The sequence below is a fragment of the Limanda limanda genome, chromosome 1 (genome assembly GCF_963576545.1).
Source record: "Limanda limanda chromosome 1, fLimLim1.1, whole genome shotgun sequence".
In the NCBI taxonomy this organism is placed as follows: Eukaryota; Metazoa; Chordata; class Actinopteri; order Pleuronectiformes; family Pleuronectidae; genus Limanda; species Limanda limanda.
Genome location: NC_083636.1, coordinates 17,861,695 through 17,883,184, shown reverse-complemented (window position 1 = coordinate 17,883,184; position 21,490 = coordinate 17,861,695). Strand labels below are relative to the sequence as shown.

Below are 21,490 nucleotides of genomic sequence, written 5' to 3'. Positions count from 1 at the left end.
TAACATCTGGATCTAGCGGTTTAAAATATGATTTCCTAGGAGGTTTATTTTTTTCGAGCTGCGGTACAGTCATACATTTTGGTGCAGATCCAGTTTAAGACATAAGTTGAATATTCAGAAATGTATATCCTGTCAATCCTTAATCTCTTGTATCCTGTACAATACAAGAGTACTATAGTATTCAGTTTGTGACTGCTGTTGACAAATCTCCACCTAGACGAGCTGAGTGTTGTTTCAGGTTTGCCGGTGTGAACTCTGAACAGCAGCTTTCGTATCTCTTATCTCTGAGGCCACAGCGATCCGCTGCGTCCACCTCTGGACAGAATTGAAATAGAGGGGGGGAAAGGAGGAAACAGGAAGATAACTGGTATCTACCTGCTTTCTTGTTCCGCGTCTATTGGATTTTTATCACTGTTATTACTTTGACAGGGAGGAGACGTAAAGGCGCTGACAGGTTTAATCCATCTGTGTGTGGTCCTGGAACCCCCACGAGCCCCCAGGCCGCTTTTGCTGTCCGCCTTATTTACCAGCGTCATTTTGGCGATAACCTCAGGTTTACCTTTCTCTTCTATCAAAGTTTATATTTTTAACGGTATTTCTGGCTGAGTTAGCCTTTTCTCTATCCTGCAGCTCGAGCTCCATTCCTTCCTTTCCTTTAATGATCTGTCTGAATGAAGGCTTCCTCTCTGTCTCTCTGGGGCGGGGATGACTGATAGGTCTCTTAAAGTTCCCCCTCGGATTAATTAAAGGTGAATTCGGCACGATGCCCCTACAGGCTGCTGGTCTTAAAAAAACCCTGCTTTTTTCATTACCTTTCTGTTTTCACTCATGTTCCTAGCTGTTTTTGTGTTTATCGTTTGATTGAAATAAACTGGAGCAGTATTTTAAGTTTCACTGGCAGGTTTCATCTTAATGTGCATCCACATCAATTAATCTGCAGGTTGTTATCTCGTCTCTAAATCTCCTTCAGTTCTGGACCATAGTGTTTCGACAACGTACAGACATTGCTGTCATCTGGATGTAGAATTTAAGAAGATTTGGGAACGAGATAGTGACTTGTTTAGGAATATTTTCAACTTTTCCTTTTACATTTCCTCCCTCTCATTTCCAAAGAATGAATTGGCAAAATAAAATCCACCAAAAGCCTAGAGGGCTTTATTAGGATCATACAAATCAAACATTGCTCTATAATATTGTTACAGTGAAGGAGTACCATATTTACCAGTGACATATTTTCCATCGACACCACATTGAGGTGTTTTAGGACATTTTTCCTGTTTGTATTCATTTCTGTAAATTGTTAATTCTATAAGGGCCATTTGAGAAACTCAGTGAAGTATTCATTCCAAAACCTTGAGCTTCCAAGTCAGTATTAAAGTCATTTTGAGTAAAGAACCTGATGTTAACACAATGTACGTGAAATGAGACAAAGGTCATGTTACGTGAAGCCGACCGTAACCATGGTTGTTGTTTTGTTGCTCCGCAGGGCAGCAACGTGGTGGAAGACCAGGACCTGCTGGAGATCGGGATCCTCAACTCAGCCCACAGACAGCGCCTCCTTCAGGCCATCCGGCTGCTGCCCCGGGTCAGTACCGCAGAAAGTCACACGCTCCCAACAAGATCAACTCAGACAGCTCACACAGAACATGAAGTGCAGCCGAGTTCTCTAGTCTGGGTTTATTGTTGTAAATTCACTTTCCAAGATTATCCATTTCGACAAAGAGCACATCTTCAACTTTAGCTCCAACTAACTGTACAAAGATGTCCTGTACTTACAATATTTACAAATTTAACTCTGGGTCTGAGGCTGAGTTTGAACACGGCACCAAAGAGTTGGCACCACTCGTCATCGCAGCCTCCAGCGCTGCAGACAGAGAATTAATTAAAACCAAAAGATTTGAACACTCCTGTTTTCTTCTCTTGCTCCCAGTAAAACAGAATTGACCTTAAGATACTTTTGGCTGGTTTTAAATCTGTAAAGGTTTCTGCTCCTCTGCTCCTCTCCTGCTCTCCTCTGCTCCTCTCCTCCAGTCCTCTGCTCCTCTCCTCTGCTTCTCCTGCACTATTGACATTAGCTCATCTTCTATTAATAGTTCTATTTTTATTTCAGTTTTTGACATGTTTAATGTGTCTTTTAAAAGAAAGTCACATTTGTATTATTAGCATTATTGTAGTTATAATTATTAGTCTTAGTATTAGAAGTAGTGGTATACAAGAAACTGCTAGAGGTGAAGAAGAAGAAGAAGAAAATATTCATATTAGAATAATATGTAGATCAGAGTCATAGGAGAGTTTGTGTGCAGGCTGCTGATGTGTGTTAGGAAGGTCAAACACCTGTGAGTGTGTGTGTGACTGAATGTAACTTCAAAGGTGTTTGACTCTGGAGAAAGACTCTGAAAAGAGACTCCGAGCTCTGAGATAAGCAGGTTTCACGCAGACACCCTGAAAACTTTGATCTCCACTCAGAACTTTCCTCCTCTCATCCACACGGAACTTCTTAGAAATACTGTAAAAAAATTCTACCTTTAACTTTTGTCTGCCCTCTCACACACACACACACACACACACACACACACACACACACACACACACACACACACACACACATATATGCGATGCTCAACTTTAGGTGACGGATGTGTAGATTCCCGTTTGAAGCACCGTAAACTCTCTGATACTGTTTTCAATGTCAGAATAAAAGTGAATGAGCAATGAACTGGATTTGCGTAACACAGAAAGTATTTTTGAGGGATCGCCCCCTGCTGTTCCCATCCTATTCTGGCTTCTCCAGACATGAGCTTTCTGTTTGCTCTATGAAATTATTCAGCCAGGATGTATTCATGAAGTTTTTTTTTGTTAAACCCACTCGGTTCCAGCTCTGTAATTCTGTAGCCTCTTCGCTCCTGCACCCCGCTGAACTGGGGAAGATCCAATAAATGTTTAATGTAGGAACGAAGCTGTGGCAGCAGATTCGAGAAGGAAAATGGGAAGAAAGTGCAGCACAGCAATCAAGTATGATGTGAATAGAATCTAAACAGCTTATATATCAGGTTATATAACAAACTAGGCTGTATTGTGGTATTTGTACAGAGTTAAACAGCAGCTGGTCTATGCTGCAGAGCTCCAGGTCAGAGCGACTGCTCCATATGGGCAGAGAAACAGCAAAACAACTCCAGCATCTCTGCAATTATGGGTACACACATAATGACCTCCACCAGCAGTCCCCTTAGATCCTAACAAGCCAGATTAAATTAATCAGGGTCCATGAATTATTCTCTGGGAAATTGGAAAAAAACTAAAAAAAAACATTATATGTCCTCACAATGTTAAATAAAGTGTCAAAAATGTTCAATGCCAAAATTCTAAGAGTCACTTGTCCCCTGTGCTCCCATCATTCCACTGAGTTTCCTCCACCACCGCTGATTGGTCTCTTTATCACCATATTACCTTAATGTTAATGACAAAAAAACCTGGATTCGCCCCCTTGATGGAATCTGCTCTGTAAGGTCATGGGTTCTTCTCTTGGCCATAGTCCACCTTTTCCAAAAGTTTTAATAAAATCAGTTCTGTAGTTTTCACATCACTCTGGTAACATTCCAGGATATGTTTAAGTTATCAAATATCGCCCACTCACCTTTCTCTCTATCTCCTCTGAACCAAAGATTCGGCCTGTGGGTTACGATGGCAACAACCCGACGTCGGTGGCGGAGTGGCTGGAGTCGTTGGAGCTCGGCGACTACACCAAGTCCTTTCTCATCAACGGATACACGTCCATGGAGCTCGTCAAGAAGATCTGGGAGATCGAGCTCATCAATGTGAGTCCAGAACTTGTTTTTTAATCTCCTCCCTTAACTTCTGAACAGGAGGTGACGGTGTATATTCTACAGTTAAGAGCCGTAACTTTAAACAGCTGTTTATCTGTGGAGTGACATGTTCCTTCATAACAATGAGTAAAAGCACTGTGGTTTATTTTTTTAATTCATCCCACATACAGTGTCCTGCTGCCAGGAACGCTCACCAGAGCACAATGTGTGTATTAATCCATGGCTGAAAAAAGTCCCAAACAAAAGCATTATTCAACTTTCCCTAAAAAGACTTTCACATTTGTAGAGACAAAACAGGGCATTGAAGGGAATTAGAAAAGTAATGGGCTACTTAATATTTGAGTTGGATTTGTTGTGAATCAGTTGATCTGTGGATTCTCTTCCACCTGTAGCCAGAGAGAGAATGTTTTATCTGAAACGATCAGGTTATAGGGGAGAATTTCCCTTTGAGCCGAGGGGCGGTGGTGTCCCAGCTGGGGCTCTGTGGAGTTAATTGTTTTGAGTCCTCGTCCTTCACTCGTGTGACGGAGTGAATGTGTGTCTCCTGCACATCTGTACACACATCTGGCTGTGTGTCCGAAGTGAGGCTGAGGTGCGTGTGAAGGTTTTCTCTGTGGGAGGATGCTGAGGCTATTATTGTGCAGAATGCCCATGAGACATTTCTTCTCATTACAGTAATGTGTGCTGAGAAAACAATAAGGCAGGAGGAGCGTATTTGCTGTTATATCATAACCCTACATCTTTTTCTCTGCATTTGACTTTGTGTCACAGCAGCTCTTCATCTTTGTCGGCAGCTTGAATTTTGTAATGCACCGCGTTTACAGCTGCTTCCCTTCATCGCGTCTCTCCGTCTGTAAATGTCAGTAAAGGTGGATGATAACAAGGTTTGACTTTCGAGCTCCCGTGTTGTTGCAGGTTTGCGATGGAATTTCTCACCAGCATTAAATCTTCAGTAGAGTCGGGATTCACCGCAGCGTGATCGGCCGCGTGGCAGATATTTGCCCCTTTGATGCTCGGAGAGGGAGACGAAATCGTGCTCGGATGCAGAGGGGCGCCCGATGAGAGAGAAGAGAGGGGGGGGGGGGGGGTAGAGAGAGATGAGAGGAGGGGTGTTTTTCCTTCCCAGTGGAGGATAGATTGATAAAGTGATGAGTGATCAGCTGGAGGAGGTGGAGAGGGAGTTATATAAGCATGTGGGATGCAAGATGTTTCACAGCGCTGGGGATTCCACCCACATGCTGTGAGTGTGTGCGTGCGTGCGTGCGTGCGTGCGTGCGTGCGTGCGTGCGTGCGTGCGTGCGTGCGTGCGTGCGTGCGTGCGTGCGTGCGTGCGTGTGTGTGTGTGTGTGTGTGTGTGTGTGTGTGTGTGTGTGTGTGTGTGTGTGTTTCTGGATGCATATGCAAGATAAACGTGTGAATACATACTTATGTGTTTTTAATATGTTTTTAAATTTTCTTCTCTAACACAAACCAGGCTATCAATCCCAGATTGATTAAAATTGATTTTAAAGGTTCTGTATATCATGAATCCTTCATTTGAACCTGTATGTTGATAACTTATAAAACATCCTGGTTTGTCATAATTAATCAAGTCACCCTCTGTTAGTAAAGAAACCGGTGTAGAACCGATTGTCACCACAAGAGGCTACACAAGTCCACTACATGTACAGTAAGTGTGTCCACTTATGTCTACTTTTGGAGTCTTAAATCAACTTCAGACAATGTGCAGCAACACGGGAAAACCTGATTCAACATGAAAATGAACTCATGCACAAAGCCCGGTCCTCACACAAATGTTTTTGCTTGTTTGGTTTATTTTATAGGTTATATTTCTTTCATCTGCCCAGCTCTTATTGATCGTATCATGCTGGTGATAGAGTTGGAGTGTGTGTTTGTCTGTATGTGTTTGTGTGTGTAAACGCTGTTCTGTAATGACTGTGCAGCACTGCAGCAGTACACTGTCTCTGAAGTAGTCTCTGGGGTGATGGAGAGGTCACTAATGCACCTGAGAGAGGTGTGTGTGTGTGTGTGTGTGTGTGTGTGTGTGTGTGTGTGTGTGTGTGTGTGTGTGTGTGTGTGTGTGTGTGTGTGTGTGTGTGTGTGTGTGTGTGTGTGTGTGTGTGTGTGTGTGTGTGTGTGTGTGTGTGTGTGTGTGTGTGTGTGTGTGTGGAGATGGTAGGGTGAGATATTTTTGTGTTGGAACAAAATAAAGCGACACGGAAAAGGACAGAGAGAGGGAGAGAGAGAGAGTCTTAAAAATAGACTTTGTCCACTGCTTTCATGTAATGACCAGATAATCGCTATGGGCAACAGATGCTGTGGTGTCTGAGGAGACTGGAGGAGTGGCAGGGATTGTTAGAGCCCTTTAAAATAGATGGATACAAGTGTGTGTGTGTGTGTGTGTTTGTTTGTCCTTTTGATGGGGCACATATGTGCTGTCCTGTTGCTGTGGGATTAACATTCTCAAAACACCTTTTAATCTTCGCTGTCTACACTCACACACACAGTACACCGAGGGCAGGTTGTGTGTGTGTGTGTATAAATGTGTGTGTGTGTGAGATATACAGTTAATAATTGTTATATGTATATTTAATTATTCATGTGACAGTTGTGACATGTCAGTGTAAAAAAAAAAGCCTTCCATAGTAATTTGGCAATCTAAAGCCTCAAGACCCTGAAATGAAAACTCATTAAATCTAAATCAGAATGAGTTTTAAATTATTCAATGAATATTAATATTTATATGAATTCATTATTATAAAACGATCACACAGTCCAGTGAATGTACTACTGTACCTCCACCTGTACGCTGATATCTTTACAGCCTTAAGTGCTAAATTTAATAGATCAGTAGATTGACAGACAATTAATCTTTGGGTAATCTCTTAATAAAAATATGCATGTGATGGTTGGAGCTTCATAATTGAGTTTTTCCCTTCATGTCAGATGATTCTTAATGTAGTATTGTGTGTGTGTGTGAGTCTCCAGGTGACGCACAAATAATTTGCTGTCAGGGTCGGAGCTTCTTACCTCAGAGGACGTGATCTCGACTGACTCGTTATAAAACATGAACACTAAAGCTGATATTAGAGATGGCCGATGGTCAATTCATCAGTTATTGACCAAAAGATAAGACGTGATTTGTAAAATAAAGGTAGAGTTTAAGATATTTCAATATTTTAATTAAGGTTTTTTCCTAATAGTTAGAAACCTGTCTTTAAAACCGTGAGAAGTGTGATAGTAAGATGTTCATATCATATTTTTATATGATATATTGTAAATATAAATCATATTATCTATCTATCTCATAATGTGTATGACACAGTCATAGAAATGATTGGATTTTTAAGTTTGCCACAAAGGAGGTGAAACTTCCGATGAAAACTTCCGATGCCTTCAATCATAATAACTGTTCTTGTATGAGGAATCTAAATGAACAGACCCTGATTTACATATTCATTTCCCTGCAGTGCAGCCATCACTTACAGTCGTGTCCTGTCGTACCCACAGGGTGGCGCTGTTGCCTTTTGGTTCAGTCAGACCGCCTCAGAGAACCCAGAGCAAGGCAATTAGAAAAAAATCGATTTCATTTAGGAAAAAGTGCCGTTCAGGACGGTGGAGCTCAGATAGTTCCTGCTCCTCCAGGAACGTGATCCTTCAGCTGAGTGGAGCCTGAGACTGTTTGACCCCGGTTCACCTGTGTGTTGATCTTACAGTGTTTGTCTTCAGGTCAGAGGATCTGCTCTTTGCATTTACTTTATTCTCTTAGTCTATAAAGAAAATGACTGAACTCTTTCCAAAGCAATTTATATCATAATACAGTTGAATATCTTTTTGTGCTAACTCGCTCTCAAGTGCAGTTAATAGTCGTCAGACACTTAATCACTTCATCACACAAAGCAGCTCTGATCCAGATGCTCGTCCCTGAGACTAATTACATAAGTTTGACCTTTTCTTCCTTTCATTTGAAATGTTCCCGGGTACAGTTTGCACATTGCACATTCTCTCGTCTGTAACTTGTCCCTGAAGATCTGCTTCAAGTGCGAAATGGCTCCTGTTGCCGCAGCCGCACAGGGTTTTCAGTCTGATTTCTCCTCCTTGTTCAGTCGACGCTTTTCAGTCCCTGGCAAATCACATCTGCAGCTTATGGCGACCGACAGAGTTCACAGGATTTAGTTCATGTATAACAGAGTATGTGTTTTCCTCTCTTCTAATTGTGAGTTGTCCGTAAATAATCTCTTCACCTCTCGTGAAGTTTCCTGACGCCCCATCACTGACCTAAACCCATTTGAGATGTTGATCCAATTGTCAGTTGTCTGGAAAGAATATTTGTGAAACTCTCTAACGACATGTCACAATATGGTATCTAGTTTGTAGGAGAAGCTGAACTGTGTTGAACTGGAATGAAGACATCATTCTGGTCTCTTACGTGTGACGACCTGCTGGTGTGTGTGTTCACATTGTGTGTTTGGTGTGTGTGTGTGTGTGGGTGACTCACCTACAGGGCTCAACTTGTCTCTGCATTCTCCTAGTTAATACAGCATGCCATTTCAGGAAACACACACACACACACACACACAGAATAGGAATCTGTACCGAAAAACCTCAAAATGACTAACTTTGTGTGTGTGTGTGTGTGCGCATAAATATGTTTGTGCAACTGTATGAGGGGTCCAAAATAAATTGAGGACAGTCATGAGAGTTCAGCCTTTCTTTTACCACGTGTACTCGGTTGCCATGGCGGCTACTAGTTACCATAGAGACGAGAGATATGTGCACTTGGTATAAATGAATTGGAATGTGTGTGTGTGTGTTTGCTGGATTGCCTTTTCCTGACATTATTCAAAATTCTCTCTCCCTCCCTCCCTCTGTGTGTGTGTGTGTGTGTGTGTGTGTGTGTGCGCGCGCGGGTGTGTGTGTGTGATGTTCCTGTACTTATCACCTTCCTTGTCACCTCTCCAAATGGACAGATTGTCTCACATCCCAACACCAGATGGTTCCTGCCTTCGTTAGACACTGCAGGATTAAATCCTATACATTGTACTATAGAACCTACACACACACACACACACAGTCACACACACACACGCATCCACACTTCTGTTATTTAGTTTACTTATTTCACGCATTCATGAGTTTTAACACCCTCTTTTCTTTTCATACGTGTCCTAACATGAGGCTAAAGTACGTCTATGTACAGATTGTGTGAAAAGGCGAGTGAGTAGTAGCTGGTGTTAATTCCAGAGTGGGTGGATGTGCCTCAGGACTGCAGTGTACTTCACCGTCTCTGCCGGCCGAGACCGCTCTCCTGCAGCCTTATTCGGCGTTTGCACTTCCGGTTGTTGCCGTGCTCGCCGTGCAGGAGATGGTGTGGGAGGTGTCAGGAGAGAATGTGTGTGACCCCCCCCCCCCAAAGCACATCATGACATCATGAACCTGTGGCTCACTTGTTCTGCTTTAGAGCCGGAGCTGCTGCTTCACAGTCAACAGCTTCACTCGCTAACAACGGAGGATTCGTTTCTCCTGAGGTGTTCGCCTGGGATCTGTGGCCACACCTCAGATGCATTAAGATCATTTAAACATTCAGCAGTGTGAACACGGATGTATCATGAACCATCGAAGCCCAATCAGCGATGAATCAATCGCGTGTTATAGTCGGTGAAATCAGTAATAGACTCATTTGATTTCCGTTACATTAACACAGTTTCCTCACACATTCCCTTGAGTTTTAAAGTTCAGATTCAAGTTCATCGTCAAAATGAAATTAGACGGTTTAAACCTAGTTGTTTAACATAGGAGGCTGTGGTGAATCCTGAGGATCACATACGTAGACGCCTGTCAAGACAGAAATAGTCTGAATGACGTCAAGCTCTGTGGGTTGGATTTCATTCATCTGCCACTCAGGCGTGTAAATATAAACTCTAATAATAAGCACAGGCTTAATATAAAGCACCGAACATAAACACACACAAACACTGGTGTTGTTGTAGCTAGATTCTGACGTCAGACATTTTGTATTTCTTACCCAGATGAGTTTATAAGGTATTTGTGGTTAAATGTTGTCCACGTATCCGTATGTTACTCAAACCTCCTCAGTGACGATCTCAAAGAAAACGCAGCCTCAAGGAACATTGACTCATTGGGATCAGATAAATGGGAGTTGGTTCGCTCTGAGCTGTTTCCTGCCAGATGTCTAAACTTGTCTGTGTCTGGAGCTGAACAAAAATATGTGAGCACAATAAAGACTAATGACATGGAGTTGGAAAGTGGAGGCTGCAGCTTGGGCATCGGTACGTGTTTTACAAAGTAAAAGTCTTTGATTTGTTTTCTACTGAGAAAATGTGAGTTGAATTCGAGTTGGGGCACGTCCAAGACTTGGATCAGCATCAAAATCTCCTGGGTTGATGGTTGCCATGGTGACTTGGAGGTTAGGGCAATGACCAACAACCGCAATGTCCTGGGTTCATCAAGCTCGGGACACTGCTTGTCATTTACCGTCTTGCTCTTTTGGGCAATCAAACACAGGAATAGAGGGTTCTAATATATCATATATTTAAAAACACTCCTGGTTGCTTATGAAAGACAAGTAGCTGCATTAGACTCCAGCTGCGTCTTCCTTCGGCGGTTGCATTTGAAGACTGTTCCTTTACCAAGGCTCCTTCAAATGCAGCCAACCAAGCCTCTGACGGGTGGATCGCGTCCAGCCCAACATATCCAAGCATGCATTGCACTTCAGTGGCAAACTGTTCTTCAAAGAGGCGCCGACAAGCGACAAGACGTTTCATGCTTCGGCTCAACCGAGCAGCTAACACTTCCTGTGATAAAAAAAACAGACAAGGAGCATTAAAACTTTCTTGTCAGGTTCAACCTGAGCTCTGTTGCTAGGCAACAGCAGTAAGGCGGGACCAGATGGTGATGTCAATCGCGGAAGGACGCTGGAGACCAGACGATCTCATTTCAGTTCGGCCTGTGCTTCCTATGTTGTCCACAAGGAGGCGTCTCCATGGGCCAAGAAGAACGCGTCCTCTGAATTGAGTTAGCATGTGGTTCTATGGTCATCAAAGCTTTTCCTGAACCTATAAATAGCATTTTAATTCAGTTAGTGGTATGAAGGTATTGATACCACCCTCACTTCTGTGTCGTAAATACGAAACTACATCCAGCTGCTATTTTAGCTTAGCTTGGCATAAAGACTGTGGGAAACGGCTAGCCTCGTTCTGTCCCAAGTACACGTTGCCTCAACTTGTATTTAGTTTGTTTAATCTGTACACAAAGTAAACACAAGAACAAAAAAACAAGTTGTGTTTTTTTTTGTGTGCTAGTATTCTGGGTGCCAGACGAACTTAGCCCCGCCCACAACATTTGTTGTTCGGGAAGTTCGGTCTGGAGTCGCTCCGTTGGGGAGAAACTATGCCCGATCAGGAGCTGATCGGATCCAATCAAATCGTCAGGGCGGGCTTTATAAGATGATTGACAAATGATCTACAGTGACGTAATCAACCACGTCACCAGAGAGCGCTGCCTGCAGAGCTGAGACATAAACATATATAGTGTTTATATCTATGAGCTGAGATGTGTCGATGCTGCCATCGAGTCTGTTTCAGAGACATCGACAGCGCATTCATTTTGAAAGAGGAACAGAGGAACACGATCAAGGCATTTGTAGATCGAACAGATGTTTTGCCGTTCTTCCTACGGGATTCATAAAAAGTTTAATTTATCAGCTGGCCCCGATGCTGCAGCCACACAAGCAGTCATATAAATAAAAAGAGAGTGGGGGGGGGGGGCACTACGCTCCTCAGCACATATGAGACAAAAAAGACACACATGTTGGGACGCTGTTAATGTTGGAGCAACAAGGAAGTGTATGCTTGAAAAAAACGATTAGCTGTCGTTTCTCCTCCTCGCTGTTCTCCTGCAGAGCCATGACAGCGGAGCTCTGCAGCGCAGCTTGCGGATCAGCAGCTCCGTGGAGTTCTGGTAGCGACGGATCTCTCTCAGAGCCTCGGGACCGGCGGGTCGCGGTCCCGGGCCGGTAGCGAGGCTCTGAGAGAGAGATCCGTCGCGGGCTTCTTAACGCCGCCGGCGGCCGGGGCTCTCACGAGCAGCCCTGCTTCCTGGGGGCTTTGCCTCCGGTGGATATACGAGCGGCATTTCCATATTACGTTGCTCTGATTGGTTGTAGGTCTATCCAATTGCGCGAAGAGGCATCTGGTTTCCTGGTTCAGTTGAAACACGCCCCATAATCACAGCCCAATGGAGCGGTCTCAGACTCATATTCTGACTAGAATAATGAGTATGACAACGTCAGGCTAGTGTGCTAGAACAATCAGTTGTCAATTAGTAGTCTTGTAGGATCACGAGGTTGCCAGGTAACCAGTGGGCACCGTTAGCCTGGATTGACAAACGCTAGCTGCTTTTCCTCTGTTTTCAAGCTTTGTGCTCAGTGTTTTCAAACCAGCTGCTAATCAGTCATACAGACATTAGAATAAACTTATTTATTTTAATTTTTTTGTTGAAATATAGATTGATGTTTTATGATATCGAAGATTCTGCTGCTGTTGGACTCTCTTAACTCAGGCAACACACAAACGCACATATTGTGAGCCTGTACGAGCCCAGTGTCTCCATAGTGACGAGATGGAGAGGAGGAGGAGGAGGACGAGAGTGAGGGAGAGAGAGAGAGCAGGCAGAGAGAGAGAGGGGGTGTGTGTGTGGAGGGAGGGAGGGAAGGAGGGAGGGAGAGAGAGAGCTCAAGCAGAGACATGTAGGAGATGTAGTCTGGCTGCCGCAAGCTGAGAGAAGAGGAGGAGTTGGTGAGCCTGAAATCTGCAGACGGAGTGAGTGTGAGAGAGGAGGGAGACAGAAGCCGGTGGTGGTGGTGAGGAGAAGACGAGAGGAGTGAAGCCAGGAGAGAGTGGAGGAGAAGACGACAGAAGGAAGGAGAAACACAAAAGACTGCAGGATAGGAACTGACTTCTCAACCTTTCATTTGGAATTAGTCCCCTCTTGGGTGAGGTAAGTCCGGAGCGGAATTGAGGAGAAGAGGGAGAGCTGTGAAACAAGAGATGGGGAAAACCGAGGGAAGGGATGCAGTGATGAGAGCTGATTGTTTTTCACTTGCTGCTTTAGTCTCTACAGCTGATACTCTGCAGGGCAATGTGTGTGTGTGTGTGTGTGTGTGTGTGTGTGTGTGTGTGTGTGTGTGTGTGTGTGTGTGTGTGTGTGTGTGTGTGTGTGTGTGTGTGTGTGTGTGTGTGTGTGTGTGTGTGTGTGTGTGTGTGTGTGTGTGTGCTGGAGTTGGAGATGAAGGTTTTTTTATGCATTTCGTGTGTAGGTGTCTGTTCACGGAGCTCAGTGTTGAATAATTAATTCTGCTTTGATTTAACACAAGTTTGCTGCAGAGAAACAAAGGGAGACGTATTAAATTATTTGTACCTTCGCTGAAAATTAAGTTGCTTTCGTCCGATCTGATGCTGAGGAATCTGTTCAGCCTGTTTTTCGCATGTGTCGTTTTTGGTTTTCTTGAGCATCTATTCAATCTGAGCCTTTCCCCGAGTCCGGTGTCAGCACCACAACCTAAATCCAGTCCCTGGTTCCAGAGTGAGTCAAGTGAAGCTGAGGGGAAAAGGGAAAAAAATAGCTGATGTATTACTACTGCACTTAAATCCACTGAAATCCAATTGCTGCCCTAATTTGTCCCATCCTCATTTGCATGCACTTACGTTCTCCGAGAAGATGGAGAGAGAAGTCAAATTTGGGACAAGAGCAACAACGTAGTACCTTAAGAGAGAGAGAGATTTTTTCAGGTCTCAAACTTTTAATTTCCTCGTCCCACTTTCCTGGGAAAGCAGCGATCATCATATTGCTCTTCTATAACTTCCAGTTGAAAGCTTCTAACATTTGTCCACCGCCCAGATGATAAGTTAATAATTGCTTGCTTGTGTGAACTTGTTTTCTAAAAAAAATTACGAAGGGATAGACGGCAACCGCGATTGTGCAAGACCCCAAAAAGTGGGAAAGAAGGAGACAGGTCCCAGCAGGACTGAGCAGAGGAGAAGTATTTTCCTTCTCGCAGCAGCTGAGGAGGGAGCTGGACAAACACAAAGATTGAGTTGGAAATCGTCCCAGATGCTGTTTACCTCAGACGACGCTCGATCAATCATAATCCAGCCTCCTGCTCATGGAACTGTCACCGCGGCGATAGATTCCTCTCCACTGGCCGGCGTTATTCAGGAGGCAGAAAGCAGAGCCTGATGGATGATCCTGTGAAGGACGTTTGTGTGGATAAAGGCTTCAAACCTTAACAGGCGCCGGTGTAACAACGTCTTTTTCAGAAAACACACATAGTCTGGTTAATTAATTTATGCATTTCTTAGAAGTAAGGGTGATTCATAGCAGGGACACTTTTATCTGACACCCGTCAGTCACTAACGTGAGGACAGGACGGTTTACTTTCAAAGTGTTGACATATTATTTTGGGAGTGAAGTGGGTCACACGACAGGAGACGTGACCGACGCCTCCACAGACTGTAAATCAGCGGATCTCTGGTTTTCATCGGAAACATTTGACCTAATTACCTAAAGTGACCGAGGTGCACACATGTACTTGTGTGTAGACATGTGTTTGACGTGTTGTGTCTTTATCTTAAACTCCACTGCTCATTGTTCGCTGGTGATATTTATCTACTCTGCTGCTCATTCACATTTATATGTGTGTTGCACCAGCTCTTAGTTAGTATGAACACAAAGTAGTTGTTAGTCAGAGGTTAATTATAAGCTGCCGTTAGTGTTAGTTAATGGAACCTTAGCTTGTCGATATCTGACCCATTTAGATTTAAGTGGTGAAGTAATTATATATCAATGTCAACTACATTTTAAGCTACAATTTTACAAAAATTATACTTGAGAAAAATACTTACACTGGTTCTGATACAATAATGAAATATTAGAAACAGAATGGGCGATAATTCCTTTTTTATCAGACCTGTATGAAAAGGAAATGTATCTGAGGCTTAATTTTTTATAGTTTAACTATAACTTTCTCCTAGATAACTACGAATGAAAAGAAAATACAAGCAAATATTTTAAACTTGAATTCAGAAAATATGTGTTTTGTAAGTGCATCTTTTCTACGTCATTTATTCTGTAAAAAAAAAAGTTTTTTTGTATCTGCGTATATCGACTGATATGTCCGTGAAAGGCTGATATGAGAAGATTTATGATCAGCTAAATCAAAGAAGATAAATCAGTCAGGCTCTAAAAATAACACAACACTAAGTAACACTAACTCAAATAAACAACAGTAGCCGGACCATTGCAGGGACTGAAAGTTAAATTGATTTCAACCTCTCTTCCATTTTCATTTTGAAATACAAGCAAGCAGCATTTTAGGATTTATTTAGGCATCGCAAACATAGTGATAGATTTGAGAATAGTCGGAGCTATGATCACACACATCGGCGCCTTCTCCTGCGACATTTCTCACTTGTGTTGCCTCTCAGCTGCATCAGGGATGGCGGCACATTTACCCAACAGCTCATTTTTTTCATTTTTCAAGCTCCCCACTACTTGGGGAGAATCGCGAAGGAGCCCAGCAGCAGGGGGCCGTCAGGAGCTGTCCCCCAGCTGCCAGTTATCAGATGCACATATGGCTGCTACAAGCCTCTTACTAACCTGATCCTGTATCTGCAGCCTGTTTTATGTCCCTGGCAAATAGGACCTATACTGTACTCGACACATTCCACTGCCTCCAACCGCGAGCAGCTGCTGCAGCGCACACGTCAACGACGTACACATCATCGCTGTGTCATCCTTCACTGTGTCATGTCAGGAGGTCACGCACGTCACATACAGGTCACACTGAAGTCATCGGCTTCAAGACCCTGCTTCGTGGAAACTCATTCAAGTGTCAAACCGGTTTAATAATTGAAGAACTGAGACTTTAATTAATAATGGATTTAATATTATAACGATTTATTTATCGTTTTTGTGTTTCATTTTAAATCTCTTCCTGCGTTTTCACTGTTCGAACACTGAAGACGAAAGGTGCATGGAGCCTTGAAGCTCCCACACGATATTGACACACACACACACACACACACACACACACACACACACACACACACACACACACACACAGCGGGGGCTTGAGGAGAGTTGAAGTGTGAAAATCAGTCACATCTCAAGGCTTTGAAGTATTTATCAATCCAGAAAAGAATATTTATCAACCATTTCCTCTCTTATGAAGGATTCTATTCACGAGCTCCTCTGTGTGTGTGTGTAGATGTGTCTTTCACACAGACACACACACACACACACTCACACACACACAAGCAGCCTGTGCTTCCAGTCATACTTACAGTTCTCCTGCTGTTAATGGAGATATATCTGTCTCCATGTAGGTAGGCTGACTAACGGCCCACTCCCATTGGCCGCCTCCCTCCTCAGCAGTGTAACGAGTCCTCCTATTGGTCCATCGTTTTTTTTAACACATCACCCTTAGCTACAACTCCAGCTCTGTGGTTGCCAGGCAACCCGTGGTATCCGGTTTCCCTCCAGTGTCCCCCACCCTCACTGTAATGTAGTGTTTCTCTGTATGTGTGTGTGGGGGGGTTTGTTTTCATATGCCAATGGGGACTTCAACGTGAATACACAACAACTGATTGGGACTTGTGTTGCCATGGGGACCAAATCTTAGATCCAATGTATTTTTAGGTTAACGGTTAGAATTAGGTTTTCGGTTTTGGTGGAAACAATCAGTTGGGATTGTTGAAATTAGGGTAAAGGGGCTGGCGAGAGAGCATCTTGCCACTGAGTCTGAGATTGTTTAAAGTGTGTGTGGGTGTGTATCTGTGTGTAAAATCTATTATGTCCAGGCAAATCAATACTAATCTCGCCCCACTCGTTACTAGAGGGAGGAGAGAATGAGTAGAGGAAGGTGGCCAACTGTGATGAAGTGTTAAAGGTTAGAGAGACATCAATAATCAGGGTGGAGAATTAGCCGAACGGGCACGTTATCCACATTATTTCCGTTCTGTTGTGTAAAACAATTCCTATTGATTAATTTATCTCCGTGGGCACATTAATTCATTATTTATTTCCTAGTTATTTATTGTAGAATATTTATTGAATGTGGTGGAGGAAACTAAACCTCATGAAATAAAATCTGAATCCTGACCATGGAGTGTTGGAAGCTCCGGCTCTGTGTTTGTCATCGTGGTCGCCGGCCACAGTCTAACTTCTCTAACCACAGTGTCATAATGACCTGAAAATATTTTGTATTTCTCACAGAGTTTCCCGTACATCAACAGATTAGTGGCGGCCATAACAGCGTCATCGATCACCACATACTTAGCTGTCGAGATCTGGCTCCTGGTCTGTGTCCACGTCTTGTGCAAGACTAGAACTTCATTCTTAAACACTGAGGCTGAACGTCTGTTGCCTCAATCCAGGAGAAAAACTGTTTTCATAGACTCCAGACTCTACTTTTATACATTAAAGTTTTTAGTCAAAATGACAGAAACATTCATCCATGCTTTCATTATCTATATCCTTTTCCTTTAATGGTTGCGATGGTTTTAATGGTATTTCCGTGTTGTTAACGTGTCTGAGCGAAGAATCTCCAGCTGCCTCTGTAACTAATCTGAGAAAGTCTGGACCCAACTGTGGGAACATAGAGAAACAACCATTCAGCCTCACATTCACAAACACTGACGAACCAGAGTCTGTTGGTGTGAAGTACAAATCTCATAGAACTAGAAGAGAGAAATATTCTAGAGGACGTGACTCCTGCGTCCTCAGTGGCGGCCGCGCCGGCGGTCTCAAGCCTCTGAGGGTTCTCGGTATGTGCTGATCAATACAACCATTGAGTCGGGCTGTAATGTATTCTGACCCAGGCCGTTTAAGTAACCGCACTCCAGTGATTCTTAGCTGTGGAAAAATCAATCCAGGTTTCTCTGATGTGTCGGCGGGGGCGGGTGGCGCTGGACCCCCATCGCACCATTAGCGGATGACGCCCGAGGGGCCGTGGGGGGGGGGGGGGGGGTCTGTTGATACCGCTGAGGTCACGCCCTCATCGTCTGCGGGGGGGAGAGGCGATCGGTCATATTGACACGAGCCTGGAGACGGTAGATACGCGAGGAGAAGCCAACAAACAAGAGAAGGGCCAATCACAGGCCGTTGCTAAGGCCGAACAGAAGAAAGTCTTCTCACTGCGGAGCGTCGTCTTATATTAGGCCCAATCACTAACACACTATTTATTCTCTCCCTCTCTGGATATAATAAGAGGGGGAGCGGAGTGGAAAGAAGGACGGAGGAGAAACGTGTTGAGAGCAGAGGATGAGCAGTGATTTCAGGTCAGAGGAATATGGAGGGAGAGCGAACAGGAGGGGAAGGAAACTGGAAGAGAGGGAGATTTAAACGAGTCAGCGTCGATTAAACAGAAGCACAGAGATAAATGAAAGTGTTTTCACTCCGTTCCGTCCCCGTCATTAAAACGGTTCACCAGCTCGACCACAGACAGTGACCGGACTGTCGTGTCCCCTCGCTGGGTTTCACGCTCAAGTGACCCCACCAGCCTCCACTCTCCCCTCCAGTAGGAAGCAGAGAAAAGGCTTTTTGTCCCCAGTGTCCTAACGGAGGGAGGTCATCCTTAATGTCCTCCATCACCGACCCTCTCCACTTAACCCGTATTATTGCAGCGGCTGTTGCAGCTGTCCTCATTATGCGGTTCCCGTTGTTAAATTAGAGCCGGTCATTTTCTAGGAAGTTGAAGGAAATGATTCAGCATAAACAGGATTTCTCTTTTTGGCGGCAGGTGAAAGTATCTCAACTTTTCAGGGACATGTTTGGCTTTTCATGACTCAAAACGTCAAGTTGAAAAACTCGAAGGTGGAAGAGTCGGCGAAGAATCAGATCATCATTTTTTCACGGTTTAATTTCCGTATTGAAGTGACAGCGGGCTTCAGAGAGGAGAGGCCGGGAGAGAGCGCAGCTTCGTGTGGCGGCTAATCCGTTAATCAAGCCCGTTCAGTCCGGGCTAACGGGACAGTTAAAAGGATTAGAGCATTGATCGGCACACACATACACACACAAAAGACACAAACACAGCGGCACGTCCAAACACTGGAAGCAAACAGTTCCACAAATCACTTCACACTGCTGCGCTCAAAGACCAGAGGATAAGAAAGCGTCATTGAATAATCTGCTGTGTGATACAGAGCAGGCACAGAGAGGCAGGAAGACCCAGTTTACACTCAGTTTGAAGTAAATCTGCAGTTTTCTCAAAAACTGCTGATTTACATGAAATGCAGTTGTGAGTTGGGACATTACCCAAAGAAGAATCAGTAACAATCTGAAGAAGATCTAGGAATTTTTCTTTTTTCTTTAAAGTGGCGAGAAAGGGCGTTTTCCAAGCGCCCTTCTAGTTCCATCTATTTCTAATGTGATGAGCGTGATGCAGAAATACATGGAAAAGCTTTGTGCTTCTGCAGGAGGGAAGGACTCAGATGTTCCTTCATTCTGGTTGAACAGGTCGTGTTAAATAGATGTTTCTCTGGCTTGAAGCTGAAACACTCGTCACAAACTGGGTCAGCAAACACATAGAGAATAAAGAGCATATTGTAAGACTTCACCAAAGACAACTTATTTCAACCAAAGGTGAATGATGAGGTGTGACGGATACGACAGCCAAAAATGTCATCACATCTCAGTGAAATGATGCGAGGGCCACGGACACCGGCTTGTTTTTCTTTACTTTATTTATTGATCGCTAATAGCACATGAAGAGGATTTCAACAAATAAGACAAAAGTGTTTCGGAAACTACGGACCATACCTTCAGATAAGTGTTTGTGTATTTTTGTGTATTTGAATATCTGAAAATGCTACTATTATGAACAAGCACATTGATAGGATCACTAAATATGAGCAGAATCCTCCAGGTACATGCTGCGTGAGCTCTGCAGCTGTGAGTTTAATTCAAACGCAGATGGGAAGATGAAGTGAAGCATCTGAGAGTGAAATTTGTTTTACAATAGTCGTTGTGTTGCGTTCGATACGATCTTCTCACCAGTCTGAGAAACAGCTGCTGGCGCTGCCTGTGCACATGTGACTACACGTCCACGTGCAGGTATGTGCACAGATATACAGTTTGCGTGTAGATATTTTTTGGATGAGTGAGTGTGGGCTGCTGCGGCTCAGTGTTGCCATGGTGACGGTTGAACTTCAGGCTGAGGTTGAGGCTTCTACTGTAGTTGAAGCAGATGCTGTTACATAAAGTGTAACACACTGAAGCACACACAGCTCCACTCTGTGCTTTGAATGGTGTAAGTGTGTGTGTGTGTGTATGTGTGTGTATTTGTATCTATGTGATGATACAGCAGTGTGAGGACCAGTGTTACGCCTTCGCTCCCTAAGGAGAATATTTCAAAACAATTTCTACAAACCACAAAATATCCAAAATATTCTGAGACATGGAATCTTGTTTTTTCATTCAATGTGTTTGGGCCGACGCTGAAATTAGGGCGGACAAACACTTCGGTCACCAATATAATGGCCGACACACATTTTTAAATAAATTGACAATGATTCCTAAGATGTTGTTATGCTCTTAAGACAAAGAAATGGAGTTAAGGCTTGATATTTGACCATTTAACCAGAAACTTAATTATAAATCACTATAAGTGAAAAGAAAATACAAATATAACAAAGTATATAATATGTTTATTCTGTAAAATAAAGGTATTAGATACAGAGGATCCTTCCAACACTTGGCTCTAGTGGAGATGCCAAATGTCTTGAATCTCCAGATGAAGCTAGAACTCAAATAGTTTTTGCATTTTTCTTAAGAATCTACAAACAATTAGCTGTTATACGTTTCTTGATCATTTCCTTTTGACTGGTGTCTAAATTTACTAAACTGCACTGGAAAAAATATCCAAGTTAAATCCTGACAATGACTCACAAGTACGGCGATGTTGCCTGATAGAAATACTCTGTTTGGATATTTTCCGAATGACCATAACCGTCTTTTAACTGGTGGAGAAGTGCGTCACATCCTCAAAACCTGAGAAAAGATAAAATCACATGATTGTAATGCACCAAACACAGCGAGTTAGCAGTGTCGTCCTTAGTAGAAAGACACAGAAGCTGTAGTGTCTCTGATATTGTGTGTCCATAAAGACAGAGAGAGAGAGAGAGAGAGAGGCTGTGGAATCCAGAGAGGAGGAGCAGGAGAGGAGAGACGAGTGAGTAAAAAGTGGTGGAGGGAGCAGGGGGTGGTCGTAATACGCCAATTAGTTTTACTAGACTCGAGTCCCAGCTCCGCTCCGTTTCCCTTTGATCCGTCTAAATTTAACAATTAAGACACATTGTCTCCAAGCAGAGGGGAGCGCAGCCGGAAGGAGGTTAACCCGTTACACTCAAATCCAAAAACTCGAAATGAAGTGGAAATTAGAAACAAGTGGAAGCGTTTTGACATTTTTGTGCTTACTTGACAGATTACACCCGAGTTGTTTCCATGCATTTTGCATGTAAACTCAATTCATTATGCAGAGGTCTGTTTTATTAATGTTGGGTTTGTGCGTTCAGGGTTTATCTGCATATAAAACCGGAGAATGTGCATCCAGCTTCTCTCTGTGTTTTCTCCAGCAGATGTAGATCAGT

General features: G+C 43.5%; 1 protein-coding gene across 2 annotated transcripts in view; it reads left to right on the top strand.

The window, feature by feature from the left end:
- Nucleotides 1–21,490, top strand: part of anks1b (ankyrin repeat and sterile alpha motif domain containing 1B) — a 165,467-nt gene that overhangs the window by 128,402 nt on the left and 15,575 nt on the right. For both annotated transcript variants that reach the window (XM_061078942.1, XM_061078936.1), the window contains 2 exons: nt 1,487–1,585; nt 3,663–3,815. In XM_061078942.1, coding sequence (XP_060934925.1) covers nt 1,487–1,585; nt 3,663–3,815 — 252 coding nt within the window. The remainder of the gene's footprint in view (nt 1–1,486; nt 1,586–3,662; nt 3,816–21,490) is intronic.